Here is a 17,051-nt window from a genome sequence, read left to right on the forward strand (position 1 = left end):
CCTACACAAAATCTTAAAATCAAGATCAGTCTCTGCGACAAATCTGTATATTAATTACATAACATTGTATGTGCTGTTAAGCCTTGTATAAATATGGTTTCTTTTAATAAAAATGTTCAGATAGTTAATTTTAAATACTCCTTTTTGTTGAAATGCAAAAACAATCCTTATAAAATTATAATATTTATTAAACTTGTATGTAATAGGCTGACTGACTTAGGCTGTCTGTCTGAGTTTAACCACTGCTTGGAAGGCAGTGGCAATGGTTTTATGATAGGAAAATTAGAGAAATTTGCATTATACTAATAGTCAGCTACTTATGTAATATAAAGATACTGGATTAATGCAATCTTTGTTTTGTCCCATTAAAATATATATGTACCAGTAAAAATGAATGAACACAGAGTGTAATGCAGTCAGCACTTGCAGTATCTTGCACTTGCATAGCCTTTTTTTGAAGTGCAGGTAAATTCCATTGCATAACCATCAGCAATTTGCTCCCATATACCAAAGTATCTATACAATTGCTTTCAAAGAATTGGCCAACAGAGACACAACTTTGTATTGTAATACAAGGAAATTGCAAGCATCCCATTATAGTTAAGTGAAAGCAGCAACACTTATCTTCTGTTTGAGAAACAATATAACCAAATAGTTTGAATTGTGGTATATTTTAGAGCTACACGTTCATAATAAAGAAGTTGTAAAATGAATAGAAGTATTATTCTTTGTATTAATGGGTGAGGAAGGCAATACATGTATACTGCTGATACGGTAGAAGTCAGTATGTTTAGCCCAAGTATGACTGGATCAGCAAAAACACTAAAACTCTTTAATTTTTCTAATTTTGCTCAACATTGCAAGGAACATCCTACAGCCAGCAGAAGATAAACTGCACTGACAGAAATCCAGAGTTGGGGATTGGTGTGGATGCTCTTTAAGTCCACAATATCTTATGCACTGTGTTTGCAGAGCTGTGCCACAACCTGTATCCTGCACTGGCAGGTTTTATCCAGTGTCCAGGGATTTCCAGGTCATGGAAGTTGTGTTGTGCCTTTACTGGGCACACAGACTCTTTAGGCTGGGCTGGCATGGAAAAGACAGAAAGTAAATAGCATTCAGATCTGTGAGTGAGGCAAGAGTGTTAGTTCTCTGTAGGCTTGTGCTTTGACAGGAAAAAAATCAGTTTTGCCCCCTGGTGTGGTTAAGTTGACATTATCCTAACACCATCCAACAAGGAAAAGTTATAAAATGCATAAATATTTCTGGTCCTAAAACTGTAGGAAAAAAAAAAAGAAGGCTTAACAGACAAAGAGGAAGCAGATAATTTAGTCTTGAAATGAAGGAGTTGCCAGCCACCCCAAAAGTTGTGAGTCCTTCATCATGCAAGAACTCATCAGAAATACTGCTTAATTTACAAGCAATAGCTGGTACAGGAATCTAGTCTGAAAAAGTCCACCAAGAGGAAAACAATGTTCAGATTCAGTCACATATAGACAGTGATTAGATTATTTAGTGTCAATAATTTCTAGAAAGGAGGTGATGACATTTTTCATTAGTAGAGAAAATATGGTCTCCCAAAGATAATATCATCATTTTCAAACTTCTTTGTTTTCTACAAGCAAGACATATATTCATAAATGATCATTTATCTGTCTTTGTTTTCATGAGTCTGATCCAAATTACTTAAAATCTGATTTTCAAACATTCTTAATGGTCCCATGGCCCGAAGCCCCATGGGTGAGGTCAGTGGCTCAACAATTGGAAAAACAAGGTACAGGAGCTATCGCACAACTTGTTCCTATGCTTCAGACTCCTGGTACACCCCTCCTCTTCAAGTGTCTTGGTAACCTCTATTATAGAGTTAGCAGGAGACATAAGTGCTGCTTACAGCATCCAGAAAGAGACATCCTGCCCCATTTATGCTTAGCCTCTTAAGAGCTACTACATAGCTTGTTTAAAGGCACCTATTTTTGACTCAATATCACTGTCCCTGCTCCAGTCTCTAGGGTGTTCACTGGTTGAATGTTTTGGAACACCTGAGAAAATACAGGTGTGTCTATAAGAGAGCAAATTTCCATTAACTGGTAAACTCTTCTCTGTGTCAAATTTCAAGAAAATAACCAACTACTCTTAAATACAGATAGCTTGTTAAATTGCATGAGGAAATTTGAGCAAAAGGGTTGTGCTAAATGAGCTTAACATGAAAGAAAATTTATTAGCTAAAAACAAGCTTCAATTAGCATTAAATGTGTGTAGTATTAAAGAGCTGGAGGAACTGTCAGGAAGAATATGTTAATTGGTTTGCTTTGCCTAACCACTTAGGCTCCAACAAAATATGTTTACATTCTATCATTATGTTTACACTTACTCTGTCTTCCAATGTGTAAGTAGAGGTCATGATGAATTTGTAGAAAATATTTTTCTTTCCCCTTTATTGTGGTAGGTTTCTGTTCTGCACAGAATATTAGAAATTATTGTCCCATTCGCCTGCCATCTGAATAAAAATGCCACCCAATGTTGGAAACCAGGGAGACTGTACAGGGCAGTTGTCCTTCAGCTTGTACCATGCCATTTACAGCAGGGAGGCTTCTGTGATAGGCATTTAATGGAGCCACTCTGAAGATGGCCTCGTCTGTCATTCGTTAGAAAAAACACATAGAATTACCTGAAGTCTTCTTAGCAGTTAAGGCCATGTGGATATAGAAAAAGACTTGCTTTTCATGTGGCTTTCAGAATAATAAGAAGGTGGCTTTATGAGAAGTCCTTTATGACTAAATGCTCCATGAAAATTGACAGCATTAAAATTCAAAATCTTAGTCTCAAGGACTTTTAGAATCTAAAGTATTTTTCTTAAATAAAATATACCTACTCACCTTTTAAAAATGTTAATTACAACATCCAATCATGTAAACTTGGGACACATATCTTGGATTTTCTTCTGGTAACGTTATTATTATCAGTCAGACATCCCCCAAAAGGAAGCTGGTGTAGGTTAAATTTATCTAGTGAAAAGGTCTGTGCAGAACTTAAACCTTACATTAAAGATCTAAATTCTAAATCCAGAGCATAATAATTCCTAAAAAATAGTGGCTTGACTTGAAGGAACTATTCATGTGTTCAGATTATTCATGAGCATATGTACTTTGCAGTACTGATCTTTCAGCGGGGCTTAATTTATTTCTGTACAATTGGCAAAAGCTTTTTCAGATTAATATGTCACCCTCTTAGAAAAAGGATGAATTAATTTAAGATAAACCCCTTTCTGTAATATGAAGCTAAAGTATCATTATAGAGAAGGCATTGTCTAGAGCCCATTTTTATATTAACTATGAAAATGCAAGTACCTGATTAATAAATGATTGACTGATTGATTGATTTATGGCAGTGGGCGTCCCCAAGCTTCAGTGTGACTGATGACAGAGGATTTTCACCAACCCACGACTCTGGGTCATGGCACGCTCAGCATACTCTCTCCCAGAGCCAAGAAACCAGAATCTATTCCCCAACCCAGGTATTCTGGCTGTCAGCTGAGCAGTCTTGAATTGTTGTGTTTCATGCATACTGAGATTTGTACCCAAAGCAGTTCTTCAGGAGACCCTTGAATCAAAAGTAACAAAGCCTGACTCGAGAATATGTTCTTAAGTTGCACAGTGTAATTCACTGAACCCTGTTGGTTCTAGATGGAAAGTGCCTCACTTCACTTAGGAGAGTACCTGCAAGGAAGGTGTGCCAAGTTCTGCTCTCTCTGTGGACAGAACATACCAGTGAGAGGGACAAGTGCATTAAATCCAGTTCCCTGACAATCTTTCTAGTATTTCGCTGATCTCTTTCCTGATTGTCTCAGCCTTTCAAAGAGAAAGGAGGCTGCTGATAAGCACTATGTTGCAACACCATTTTAAATTTATCAAACACATTGCTTTGTTTTTTTGGCAAAACAACATCTTTTAAAAAAAAAAGCAATGGCTCAACATTTCAATAAGGGGATCCTAGGTAAACTGGTAAACTGGCACATCTATAGAAAAATCAGTGTGTCCAAGAGTCAATGAAATTCTTAAAATGATAATTTTCAAAATCTTTATTAAGAGTGATAATATATGTTTCCTTCAGACAATTATAGATGAGAATTAGCTGGACTGGCCTTTTTTTTTCCAGAATAAAATATTACTTTGTGGCATTATGGCAAAACCAAATCACCTTCTACATTTGCACAACATCCTAGTAAGTCCATGGAGTGACTGTATTTATGTCTGTGCATTATGCATGTATGTGTATATATATATATATATATACACACACAGACATATATAGACAGTCATACATATATGTCTGTATATAATCTCTGATAAAATATTTAGAGGAAATTGGAATTTACCTGTTTTTCTGGCCCTACAGAACATAGTAGCTATGCTATTTCTTTCATCTTTTTGGTTTTTTGTACTACGTTTGCCTGGAAAAGAGTAGACATCAGAGAAGACATCATTTAAATACTCCAGACATAAATATCTTTCAAGGTTAGGGTAAATCCTTTTCATCTTTAGCTAACAGGACTATAGTTAAAACACCCAACATTTCATCAGCTTTTGTTAATTAGGAACTAGGCAAAGTCCTAATTTGACTTCAGATAAAGGAAATGTGGAAATTTTTTGCCTAAGTAAAATACTCTCAGGCCTGTTTAAAGTATCATCTGATTAATTTTAGTAGAAAGAGATTCTATAACCAATATAGGCAAAAGAGTTATAGTCTACAAGTGTATGCATCTGTTTTTTCCGTCTTACGGAACATGTCATTTGCCTTTAGTTGAGCATTTTAAATGTGGCTTTTTATCAATTGGCAATCTTGCGAAATACTGAATCCTGAAATTGTCATTGGGTTCATTACTAGAGAAAACGTTAGCATTACTGATTTGTGTGTGTGTGCATTCTTAATTCTGCATTTTATGCTGAATATTACTTCCCAGTGTTCATGTCAGATAGGCTTGCCTATCCCAATGCACACAAAAATATGAAGAATTTAATCATTAAAGCAAAGGCATATTTTGTATTCTGCAGCAAATAACAGGTAGTTGCTGCAGAGCAAAGAATAATATGATAATCTTTTCACATTATTTCTTAGAGACACGAGAACCTTTTCAGTGAGCAATGATATGAGAGTCTGGAATTTCGTTTTTACCTTGATGTTACTTTTTCAACATCATTTTCCCTAGGTAGCATCACCATATAAACTCACTATTTAAATTACTTCCTCTTTTGATTGCATAAACCTTCCCAGGGATTGTTTTTTTAAGAATCATTCAAACCTTTGGCAAGAAAATTTTAACATTTCTGGCTTTTTGATTGCCAATTGCCTGCTTGAATAGCACCCTATTTGTCTACACAATAGGAATTTACATATCATGAGAAAAATCATGAATCCTAAAGGGGAAATTGTGCAAATAAATTGAACTGACATATAGAGGCAAACTCCTTGGCTTATGCAGAAGTAGTCAGGAGTATCCACACAGGTAAAAAGTGATGTAAAAACCACTCCTGAATTTTTAAAAATAGAGACAGAAAAATCTCATCATTTGTCAAAACATATATTGTTTTCCCCTATCTATGCTACTATTCAAAATCTTTTGGCTACTTTTTAAGAAGAACAATTTAAAAAAAGACAAAAATATTACAAAATGCTAAGTCAAACTGAATGTTGTTTTGATTCCCTTTTAATGCTCATAATTATCATTTCACTAGTGGCATCAAGTGAATATGTTCTGATTTCCTTGGCTTTTTCATCATCTCAAGTAATTTTCTTTTTCAGTTTATTAACAATCTCAAACAGTACTAGAAAGATAGCAAGTGATTACTATTATAAAAATACACTTTGCATGGCCTAGAGAGGGTAAAAAACATTTTGCAATGCAAACTATTCATGTTCTTACCTGTATCACAATGGCAACACATGGAGGAATATCAAATTACTTGTTTCAACATCAGTTGTTGGAAGGAGATGTTCTCAAATGTTTTACCGTTATGGATTCCATAATTTACTATATACTAATAATCAGAATTTATTTTAATAATTTTGCATTTTACATAGTCAAAATTTTTGTGATGCCCTCAACAAATATTTTTTTACTATGCAGTATCACCTACCATTCCTTTAGTTATGTTTCAGTAATTACATGTTTCTCTCTAAAACATTTTCTATGTCTATGATGATATTGAAAATATTTATAGCAATCTAAGATAGTCTGGGCTGAACTATTGAAAATTCAATACCAGCAATCATTTTTCATGAAAACAGATCTGCCCTTGCTTGTACTATTTCAATAATGAATGAGATTTTAAAAATCAGGTATAATAATTGAGCAGAATTAGAACAAAACTAATGGTGTTTTTTTTGTTTTGCAAATACTTGTGTGTCTATTGGACAACATATCTGTGTGTTTGGTGGTAAATACCACTCTGTACTTACATGTACATGTATACAGAAATGGGCTGTGTTGATGTAAAAACTTGAACACAACCACAGGGTAGATTTAGAGAACACTGCCTTTAAGTATGGTCCCCACAATACCCATAGGTTGGATATTGTGAAAGTTTCTTCACCCAGAGGGTGATTGGGCGCTGGAACAGGCTCCCCAGGGAAGTGGTTGCAGCACCAGCCTGACAGAGCTCAAGAAGGGTTTGGACAATGCTCTCAGGCACAGGGTGTGACCTTTGGGTGTTCTGTGCAGGAGCAAGAGTTGGACTTGATGATTCTGACAGCTCCCTTCTAATTCAGGAGATTCTGTGATTCTATGTCTAAACAAAGAGAGCTTGGGAATAAAAGAAATAAACCTTAATGGTTTTAATTGTGTGCTTACAAAGTATCTACAGCTATAGTTGACTGTTGCTTTTCCCCTGAGTGTGCTAAGGGCATGATATTACTTCCCTCTAGCATTGAGCATTGTAGCAAGCAATAATTCAACAACCAAATTTTGCAGTAATTCTTCCAGATAATCATTAAGGAGAGCATGGAAGCTGGCAACATTCTTATCCAAAATCTACTAGATTCAAGAGGTGCTAAACAAATGAGTAAAGAATCAAAGTTTATCCAAACAATTCTCTAGGATGCACCATATATATGTGACACTGAAGCATCCTCAGCATTGATGCTGGGTCTCATGGTAAGCGCTAGCTGATTCATAAGGCAGTGATGAGGTATGGTTCACCTAAAAACTCAAGCCCACTCTAAGGCTGCTAAGTACAGATTTAGAAGAGAGAAATTTAATCTCATACTTGTGTAAAGTCTGTCCCCAAAGTACTCCACCCTTTGAACTTTTCTGAAGAAAAGAAAATTTAAAATGCAGCCCAGGAGTCAGTATCTTTAAGTTAAAGCTCTCTTTCTGAAGGGAATTGTATAACTGAAGTTTCTGAAATATCCTTAGGGTAGAGCTATGAGGAGGCATCCAGAATCCAGAAGGTTATGCATAGGTCATATCTGCAGATGTTTTTTCAAAAGTATGGTACCTCAGAATAAAATTGGATTTTAATATTTGAGTAGAATATAGTGACCTAAGAAAATTAACTACATATCTTTTGGCACTGGGTACATTTTTAGTCCATTTAAATAAAGTATTAAATGTTTTAAAACTAATTTACATTAGTTAATGGCAAACAATGCTTAGCTGGATTCATATGTACAACACTGAAAAAAATCCAGACATCTTCCTAAAGACTTTCAAAGGTGTTTTAAAGATACATGCAAAGAGAAACTATTTTTAGTTGATGTCAATATTTTTCTCCAAAAGTCATTCAAGGAATATGATTTCTACCATTCTGAACAAAATGTCATATTTAATTAACTTGTATACTTAATATTTGTATATCTAGGTCCAGGCACAAATCAGAGTAGATGTGCAGTTAGGAGTATGGGTGAGAAACCCTGGTTCCTCTCAGCAGACTTGAGCAGGATTGTTGGGTGGTGTTGGATGGCTGCTCACAGTTTTGCAAATGAATCAGACCACTAGAACTCTTACTTGCAGTAGTAGCACACTCATGGAGCACAGAGGGGAGGGAAATCAGTTAATTCCTGTGTCAGTCACAGCATATTTCTGTCTCAGAGGTAAGCAGTTGATCTGGGATAGTCAATGCATAACAGTGGGTGTCTTTGTGATGCTGAGCTGTGTTGCCCTACTGGCACCATCACCATCCTCGTCGTTCTGGGTTCTACAAGGAGGTCAAAAGTGTGTGTTCAGTATGGCTGGTACATGTTAATTCAATCAAAGGTTAGTGAAACATGAAGCTGCTCCATCAACATCCTACCTCCATGTCTTTGATGTTCTACATGATCTAATAATGAGTGGGGAAAAAATACTAGGAAGTCCTTCTCATTTCTTCCTTCTTCTCTTCCTAAAACTGCTAAAGGAATTCAAAAATGCCCTAAATATGTCTGCCATTTCAGACTTTAAAAAAGAAAGAAACCTTATATTTTGAAAGGAGTCTCTTTTGTAGTATGTGTGCTTTGTTCTGAGTGTTTTACTTCCTTACTTGCTGATAGAGTTTGTCTTGATGAAAGAGCTGTAGCTACTTCTTCCTGCAAAAAGTAGAATTTTCACTGGAAGTTTCTGAATTGGTTCATTACTTTTAATTGAATAGAGTGCTTTTAGAGAAAGTTGAGGATCTTCTAAATTGAGAGTTGTAGTCTTGGTCCAATAGTGTGTTTCTCTTTGAGTTAACAATACTACTTTGTGAATTGGAAACTGTTAAAGCAGTATCAGTAAAAAACAATGTGCATTTCTCATTATTAATGTCCATGTGTGCTGATGAGCTACATGTTCAAAGCAGAATATCCTTAAACTCACACAGGTTAGCAGCAATCACTCGGATCTCTAACTCTGTGATTCAAGTGTATTATGCACAAATTTAGATCTAAAACTAAGGACAGCATGAGTTCTTCCAGTGAATTTTCTGAAGGGGCACTGATTCCTGTTATGTCAGACAGCTCCACATTTGAACAAAATGATTGTCTGTTTTCAGCTGCACTGCTGCTGTTTGGGAAGCACAAACTTCTAATCTTGATCACAGTCAGTAGTATCATTAGTATACCATGTTCTTTACCATAAGGGAGAATGGTGCAAATTTCATTCTGCTAATGATATTTTTCATGTTTTACACTCATAGGTATAATAGAAGAGTTGTATCTGGTTGATTTTATGGTTTAATGCATGAAAAGTAAGAGTAAAAGGCTGATTGGTTTCTAGCCTTTGGAAGGACAGTAAATTTAAGAAACTGACCATGAACATAAAGTAGTACTTTCTCTCCTGAAATTTTGTGGCCAATAGCCACAGTTCACATTTCTAGATCATATACATGTTAAGATAGGTGGAATTGCATTACTGGAATGAAAATTACAATACAAATAAAAAATCATTGTACATATTTTTTGTACATACAAGCAAGAATAGTTCTTTTGTGATTCTAACAATTTAAATTATAGCTTATATACATTGTGCAGGAGAAAATAGAAGAAGAGAAATTCTAGCTGAAAGGCCAAGTACTGCCATCATTTCCTCTAAAATATATTAAAACAAATTTTTTTCTGTATAAGAGGCAAAGTGATGCTTTGAGAAATGAATTTATTTCATTTTATTGCAGTGTTTTGAAAGGTTTTTTTTTTTTGGCTGCATATAACCTTAGCAAAATGAATAATGAACTCTGCCACATCTGAAGTCTTGTCCTTCATGCTTTGCCTCACATACCATTCTCTTTTCTTGCAGCTATTTTATTTATCAGATTAGGTCTTGTCATCTTTGCAATTCACACAACAGGAAATCAATAATTAATTATGGATAGGTAAAGCAATGCCTCACTGATTGCCTAAAACATCCAAGACTTGCACTTTATAAAACCACCGGGGATAGTTTCCTTGCTGTTTCTCACTTGAATAGATTTGGCAAGTAATTAGCACTTATCTCTCCCTCATCATGTGTCTCTTCATAGCTAAAATCAAGGGATGAGGTGTAAAATTAAGGTACAAGATCTGTGATTAGAAGATGACAACAATGCACATCAAAAAGTGCATTAGAAAAAAGAGAAAAGTCACTAAGGCCATCTGCGGTATTTAGAAAGAAAAAAAATGGATGACACTCTCAGAAGAATATAGTACTCCTTGCACTGCAATGGAAGAGAAAAACAGGGAGAGAAAATATTGTAGATTATTTTGAGGTGGAATGCTGACAGTGGGAGAATAATGGTGTTGCTTTCAGAGAAGCCGAGGTGGAGGCTGGGAGGTGTATATCTCATTTCAAAAAAAATGAGTTTAACCACCGATTCTGAAAATGGCACTTCAAAGGGCCTACAGAAAACTTAATAATCCTCAGCCAGTTCCAGACAGTTTTGCTGCAGTTAATAACTGTCTGACTAGGAGCCCTTCTTTAAGCCTCATGCTGCCCTAAATACGTATTTCAATATCTATTTGTCTTTCGGCTTCTTAAGCATTGAACTTGTGCTGTGTCTGGGATTCAGAAAGGGTCACTTGTAAGTAAAAGCCATTTGTACACTGGAATTCAGAGTGAGAAGATGAGAAGCACTGAGGTCAAGCCCTCTGCACCAGATATGAGAGGAAGCACTGCGTGTGTCACACAGCTGCACCAGCTGTGGAGCCACATGGCAGCCCCAGCATCTGGCACTGGCACAGGGGACTGAGGGTCCCTGGGAGAGCTGGCTGCTCCAGTGGAGCTCTGCCACCTGCCTGGCCTGCTCCTTCCCTGCCTGGCCCTGCTGCTAATGCTGCTCTTTGCCTTGGCTCAAGTGATGGCACTGATTCCATGGGACTCTCAGCAGAGTCTCCATCCTTTCTCCCAGTTAGGTCAGTGCAGAGGAGGAGGGAGTGGCCTTCCTCAGAGGTTCACACAGGAGTGGTACTCCCAGCATGACCTTTAACCAACAAACAGCTGGCTTCATCACCATCATGAAAAGGCATGGGAAGTAAGCTGTGCTTTCTTTTAACCGCTTTGTCTAACTTCTCATCCTGTCACCAACTCCTGCTCTTTTATCCAAATTAATGTAACATTTTTAAAGCCCCAAAACTTGACGAATTTCTCTTCTAAAAATAATCTTCTGGCTTCCGTAAGTTGTGGAAATGAGTCTATAAGCACAAATACTAAAATCTTCAAATTAAGATGAACTTCAGTGATGCATGTCTTCACTTTGGACCTGTTGATTTTGGGGGCTTGGCTCATAACTCTTTGGGCGAGGAGAGGAAACATGACACTTGGAGTCAGCAGCTCTCCTAAAGCCTTTGAAATTGCTCCAGAATAAAGGATTTAAACCAAATGGACATGTAAACTGGGAGAACACCAGGATCTTCCAGGCTCAATCCCTACTCTTCTCTTGAGCAGCATATCCTGATTTACCTCTTCGGAAGCAAAAGATAGAATCCTAGGAACAGAAATGGCAATACTCATTAGAATTGTAGAGTAACTGATGGCAGTAAAATAATGTTTATTCATAATACATAGTAAAGCAGATCAATGCCCAGGAACTCTTTTCTGGAAACAACACTAGCAAATCCAGAAAAAAGCAATACTTTGAGGAGTCATTTACTGTTAATAGGATTTGACAGTGTAAATTCAATTTGAATTTGAATTTAAAATTAAAAAACATTCAAATTAAAAATTAAAAAACCTTTGGGTTTAAATTAGATAGTTTACATAAAAGTAGTTGGTTTGTTTTTCAGGAGTGTTTCTAGAGTTTTTGAAGCTGTAGTTGAAATCTCTCTTCCAAAGTAAATACTCTTCAAGTACAAAGGCAGGGGCTTTTTTTAGAGTAAGCTGTCTCACCATCTCCTCCTCAGCAGCTCATATTTCCTGGTCACCTCTCTAGTGGTGCACAAGTTCTGTTGGTGGGGACTAGTTAGCTTCTTGCCTTGCTGCCATGGGGCTGGCTTGGTATCTTTTTTGAGAAACATCGGGAAATGTGTTTATTCTTTCTCTTTCAGTAAAACCAAATAATATGATCCCAGATTGTAAATCCTAATAAGTAAGGGTGGTTGTTGGTGACCATAAAAAATGCATTATTTTGGAAATCCCATGTGAGAGCTCCATGAGATATTTATGTGGATCACCCCAACTTTGTGACAGTTTCAGATTTCTCACCACAGTCAAGTCATACATATAAGTTTTCATATGGCAATGTATCTAGATTATGTGATCCAGTTGTAATTTCTGCTTCGTCCTATTAGAGTTGTGACAGCAAATTCCCACTGAAGAATTGCCCAAACCTATGTAAGTCTGATGAGCCTTGACTTAATTCACATCAGATTTATCCTTTGCTGTAGACAGCGTCACACTGGTGCACAGCAGTCGGGATGTTTCATTTAACCTGACAGTGCTGCTTTGGCTTGTGAAGGAAGCAGCACTCAGCAGTGTCTGGCTGAGTTTCAGTGAGTAGATCCTATGTTACATACTTACAGGCACTTTGCCTTGCTGCTGTGTCACCTACTTCTAACACCACAGTGAGTCTAGTTTCTGATCCCTGCAAGAGGTTATCTACCAAAACTTCACATTTCTACAGCTTATAATCATTAAGAGAGCAGTTATTACTTCAATTAATATCCTGGAACCAGTGAAAATTTGAGTTATGGATAAGGAAGTAGGATGATGAAGCAAGTCTGGTTCTGTGTGCTTCAAGTTGTCTGTAAAATGTCTATTAAATTAGGTTACAAGAGGATCAGACCTGAAGCAAGAAGTAGCATGCTGGCAAGGTTGTAAATTTCAGGAAGGTAGGACACAACATTATCTATAGTTTTTCAGGCTTTAGCTGTTTTTTAATGGGATTTTTTGCATCATTTTAAATTTTTTTTCTCTACTAGAAATTTCCCATTTACAAGAAGCTGCTCTTCTCTATTCCTGACAATGTTCAAACAACTATGGCCAGGAGTCAGAGCAGACTGTGCTCTTCAACACTGAAGATACTGAGCCATCACACAGCCATCATACCTCGTACAGTTCTTCTAGAGCACTCAGTGCTTTTCAAGTCAATGTCTTCTTATAGAAGTTGATCAGTCAGAGGATAGGGCTTGTTTTCACTTTTGCTGTGTGACTATTAGCACATGGACTGTTGTGGGATTTCTTTCTGAGTGGATGCTGTGAGGTATCCAGGTTAGGCACCGTAGCCTTCCTGACTCCTGGACTTTCCTTGTTTCCTGTTGGGAACTGTTGGGTCAACAGGTTGCCAGTTGCCATCAGGACTTAATTTAATTCAGTCTTCACAATGATACTGTACTACATGAGAGAAAATGGTGTGTCTGTTATCATCCACCTCCACAAATCTTCTCCTCAAATCAAAGACTCCCCTACCAGTGATTTCTGAAGATTTGAAATTCGTGCAAACACAATAGAAATCTGATTCCCATTTTGTCCTTACATTTTAAACACAAAGAGAATAGGAAGGAAGGAAGGAAGGAAGGAAGGAAGGAAGGAAGGAAGGAAGGAAGGAAGGAAGGAAGGAAGGAAGGAAGGAAGGAAGGAAGGAAGGAAGGAAGGAAGGAAGGAAGGAAGGAAGGAAGGAAGGAAGGAAGGAAGGAAGGAAGGAAGGAAGGAAGGAAGGAAGGAAGGAAGGAAGGAAGGAAGGAAGGAAGGAAGGAAGGAAGGAAGGAAGGAAGGAAAGAGAAAGAAGAAGAAGAAAGAAAGAAGAAGAAGAAGAAAGAAAGAAAGGAAAGAAGAAAGAAGAAGAAAGAAGAAAGAAGAAAGAAGAAGAAAGAAAAGAAAGAAAAATATATTTTCATGAGACACATGCTATAGGTGTTTGGTGCAATAAGATTAATCATCCTGACAAAATAATTATTTTCACATGGGCCTGATGAAAATGATTTCTTTTCAAAATGACTGAAAGTTGAGTAGGGAGATAAAGAACCTGTTCACCCCATAAGCCCAGTAAAAAGCGTTCAGAGAGACTACAATATCACTTTCATTTTCTATAGCGGTCATCCAACTCCCATCCCAGTTTTAATCCTGCAGCTTGTCCAAGAGGATGTTGTCAGAAACTAGTCACTACCAAACAAGCTTTAGCAGTTGGAATTTATAAAGTATAATTGATATAATAGTATAATGGATATATTCACTATAGTCAAAATATAGACAAATGCCCAGTAGGAGATGTGTTGGAAAGATGTATAATGATATTTCTGTACTCTGGTTGTTCTCTGTCCTCCTGTAGTGTGCAGTTGCCACCTATTAGTTAATTTAATGAAATACATTTAACATTGCATTTAAAAAATATATCCATTCTGTAACAGAAGTTCATTGAATTGCTTTCCAATTTATCAAATCCTTTTGTCTTCCTCTCCTAGATCACATTTGTGGCTAGCAAATTGGTTTCTTAAATTCAGCCTCACATACTTTGGTCTTGAGTTAGCTTTCTTGTCTTCAGGACACTGCTGTATACTGTACCTTTAAGTATCCAAGTCAATTTAATTAAATTTCATTACAGGCAGTAGACCTGAAACAAAATAATGAAAGCAGCCAACATGTCAGGTGGTATTTATCTAGCCATTAAATTGAAAATACCCCCTTTAGGCTCTTAAAAATTAGTTTCAATATTTAATACTAATAGCTTTTGGAATTGTTAATGGGTATAGTTTTAATAAATTTGTTACAAACTGTTTACCTTTTCAAGGAAAGAAGCTTGTTGCTTGCTCCAGAAGAGAGCTAAGGATAAATAACTTGAAAGTATTAGGGTTTTGAAATACTGTGAGGTCTGGGAGCTGCCTGCAGTCTGTGGAAAAACACCATGAAAGTTGTCATACAGTGATAGGTGTACGCCTTGTTTAGTCAAAGGCAATGCCAAGCCAGTACAAAACTTGCCTTAGAGTTTATTGTTTGCCTCACTTGTCTTATTGAGCTGATTTGGCTTGCCAGCTTGAGAGTTTGTAGCAGAATTTATTTAAAGACCTCATTATAAGCACTATTGTCACCAGAGAGAAAAATGAGAATTTGCAGGAAGAGAAGAAGGGAAAACCTCCACTGCAGAAAAAGACTGCTGGTGCCAGCATCCAAGCAGCTCTCCTTGCTGCTCAGGCACCTCACAGTGCTGTGTCTGAGGAAGCAGCATTGACAAAGCACCTGTTGATATCCTGCACAGCCAAACTGGTGCCATCTGCTGTTCCTGCAATGTCCGTGGGACGGTGCAGGTGTCAGGGATTTATTTCATCTGCTTCCTGTCAGAAGCAGGCTGCAGGTATTAATGTATACAACACCAATGAAATAGGAAACAGGAAGAAAGACTTAGGGGAAGACTCCTGTCAAATTTTACTGAACAATATGCCAGGGTTTTGCTTGAGGTAAGCAAGAGTGCAAAAGGAGAGTATACTTGGCCATAACTGTATCCAAATCCACAAAACTGGAAACATTTCTACCTTGCTCTATGTAAGCATGGTTGATGCCTCTTCTTTTGCAGGCAGAGAGTAATGAATAGTGAGTGCATCCCTTTTGCTTTTGTCAGATCTAAAGTCTATCCTCTTCATAGCTTCCCCTTCTTCCATCTGTTTAAAAGAAAATTTATTTTTAACAGAAATTAATTCTTTTGTAGAAAATTACAACAGCTTGAGATATAGTCACCTTTCTTGTAAGAAATTCTTAACCCCAGAGAAGGAGAAAGAAGAACCATTTTTCTTCATCAGGATAAAGGCATGGGCTTCTTATATGTTTGCTCCTTCAGTTTCATAACAGAGAAATGAATGCATAAGTTATTGTCAACCAGACACAAAAAATAAGGCTATATGTGTTACTTGTAGTCTTGGATAAGATTATTGGACTTAAACTATTCATTACAGCTCTAATTATATTATGTGTTCTTTAAAATACATGTATTTTAATAATATGTACATATCATGTATAGTAGTTTCCAATTTGATTTAAGAAGTTAGGGCTTCACAGATTTTTTTCTTCCATTATCATGAGCCCTCCCTCTAGCTTGGAGGATGTGGTTTGTGTAGAAACTTCTTTTTGGAGATGGGATATAGATTGGAAATGTTGTATATAGAAAATTTTGGTTTAACAGAAATTAATTCCGTTGTATTAGAAGAAGTTGTATTAAAGATCAAGTATTTATTTTTTCAAGTTACTTATTTTTATTAATTAACAAGCTTTCTCCCTTATATTTTCTTATATGACTGTGATTAAATATGAGGTGCAGTTCAGTGAAGTGTCTTAAACAGGAGCAATAGAGGACAGTCACTGCTGACTCCAGGGAAAGTCCTGACTGTACTGTAAATGCCATAGCCCAGATTTCATTCTTGCTCATTTTTGTCTTTGAAGTTGCAGCTGAGTTACACCCCTGTTTGTAAAAAGCATTACATGAGAAATACAGTCCTTCAGCACCCATAGTTAGCTGTCACCTCTGCTGTCCTAAGTTGTTTATAAAATTTCCTTCTACAAGAAGTGTATCTTCTTTTCTCCTGCTGTGTCACAGTCTTGATGAGTCCTCTCTTCTAAGAGTCTCGTGGAAAGGGGATTTTCAACCCATCTTCTCTTCTTCTGAGAGCCAGGTGCCCATGGTTTCTGGGGATGGAAAAAAAGTCAGATACGTTGAGCAAAGGCATTTTGCTGGATGTGTGGAATTCATTGCTGGATGTGTGGGATTCATTGCTGGATGTGTGGAATAGCTGAGTTAGGGGGTGAGAATAGTCTTTACTACCCCAACCATGAATTATTCTTCTCTGAGCAAGAGGAAAATTCCAGCTGGTTTTTGGTAATGTTTTATTGTGTTTATTTTTTTCAGCATTTTGTTGCAAAACTTCTGTTTAGCACCATGACTGGTGCTTGACTTAATTTCCCCTGAGCCCAACAGAAAGTGGGCATTTTTAAAACTGTGTGAGACTGGAAATCTCAGTGTTACGGATTTAGATTTAACATTAAGAACTAATAAAGACAGTTGCAATCTATCAATACTGAAGGCAGTTGAAATACTGTCGTTTAATAAGAACACTACCAGAAATCAGTTTATGCTCTCATGATAGTTTCAGACTATACATAATACGTTTTTAAAAATGTGAAGTACGTTATTTTGATTTATTGCATTATGTTA

At 36.8% G+C, this 17,051-nt stretch overlaps 1 protein-coding gene across 7 annotated transcripts in view; it reads left to right on the plus strand.

Moving 5' to 3' along the window:
* Positions 1–17,051, plus strand: part of CTNND2 (catenin delta 2) — a 637,277-nt gene that overhangs the window by 605,952 nt on the left and 14,274 nt on the right. For 5 of the 7 annotated variants that reach the window (XM_054516522.1, XM_036404384.2, XM_036404385.2 and 2 more), the window contains one exon: positions 3,389–3,514. The exons of the other annotated variants lie outside the window; for them this stretch is intronic. In XM_054516522.1, coding sequence (XP_054372497.1) covers positions 3,389–3,514 — 126 coding nt within the window. The remainder of the gene's footprint in view (positions 1–3,388; positions 3,515–17,051) is intronic. 7 annotated transcript variants of the gene reach the window in all.

Source organism: Molothrus ater, chromosome 1 (assembly GCF_012460135.2).
Source record: "Molothrus ater isolate BHLD 08-10-18 breed brown headed cowbird chromosome 1, BPBGC_Mater_1.1, whole genome shotgun sequence".
Lineage (NCBI taxonomy): Eukaryota > Metazoa > Chordata > Aves > Passeriformes > Icteridae > Molothrus > Molothrus ater.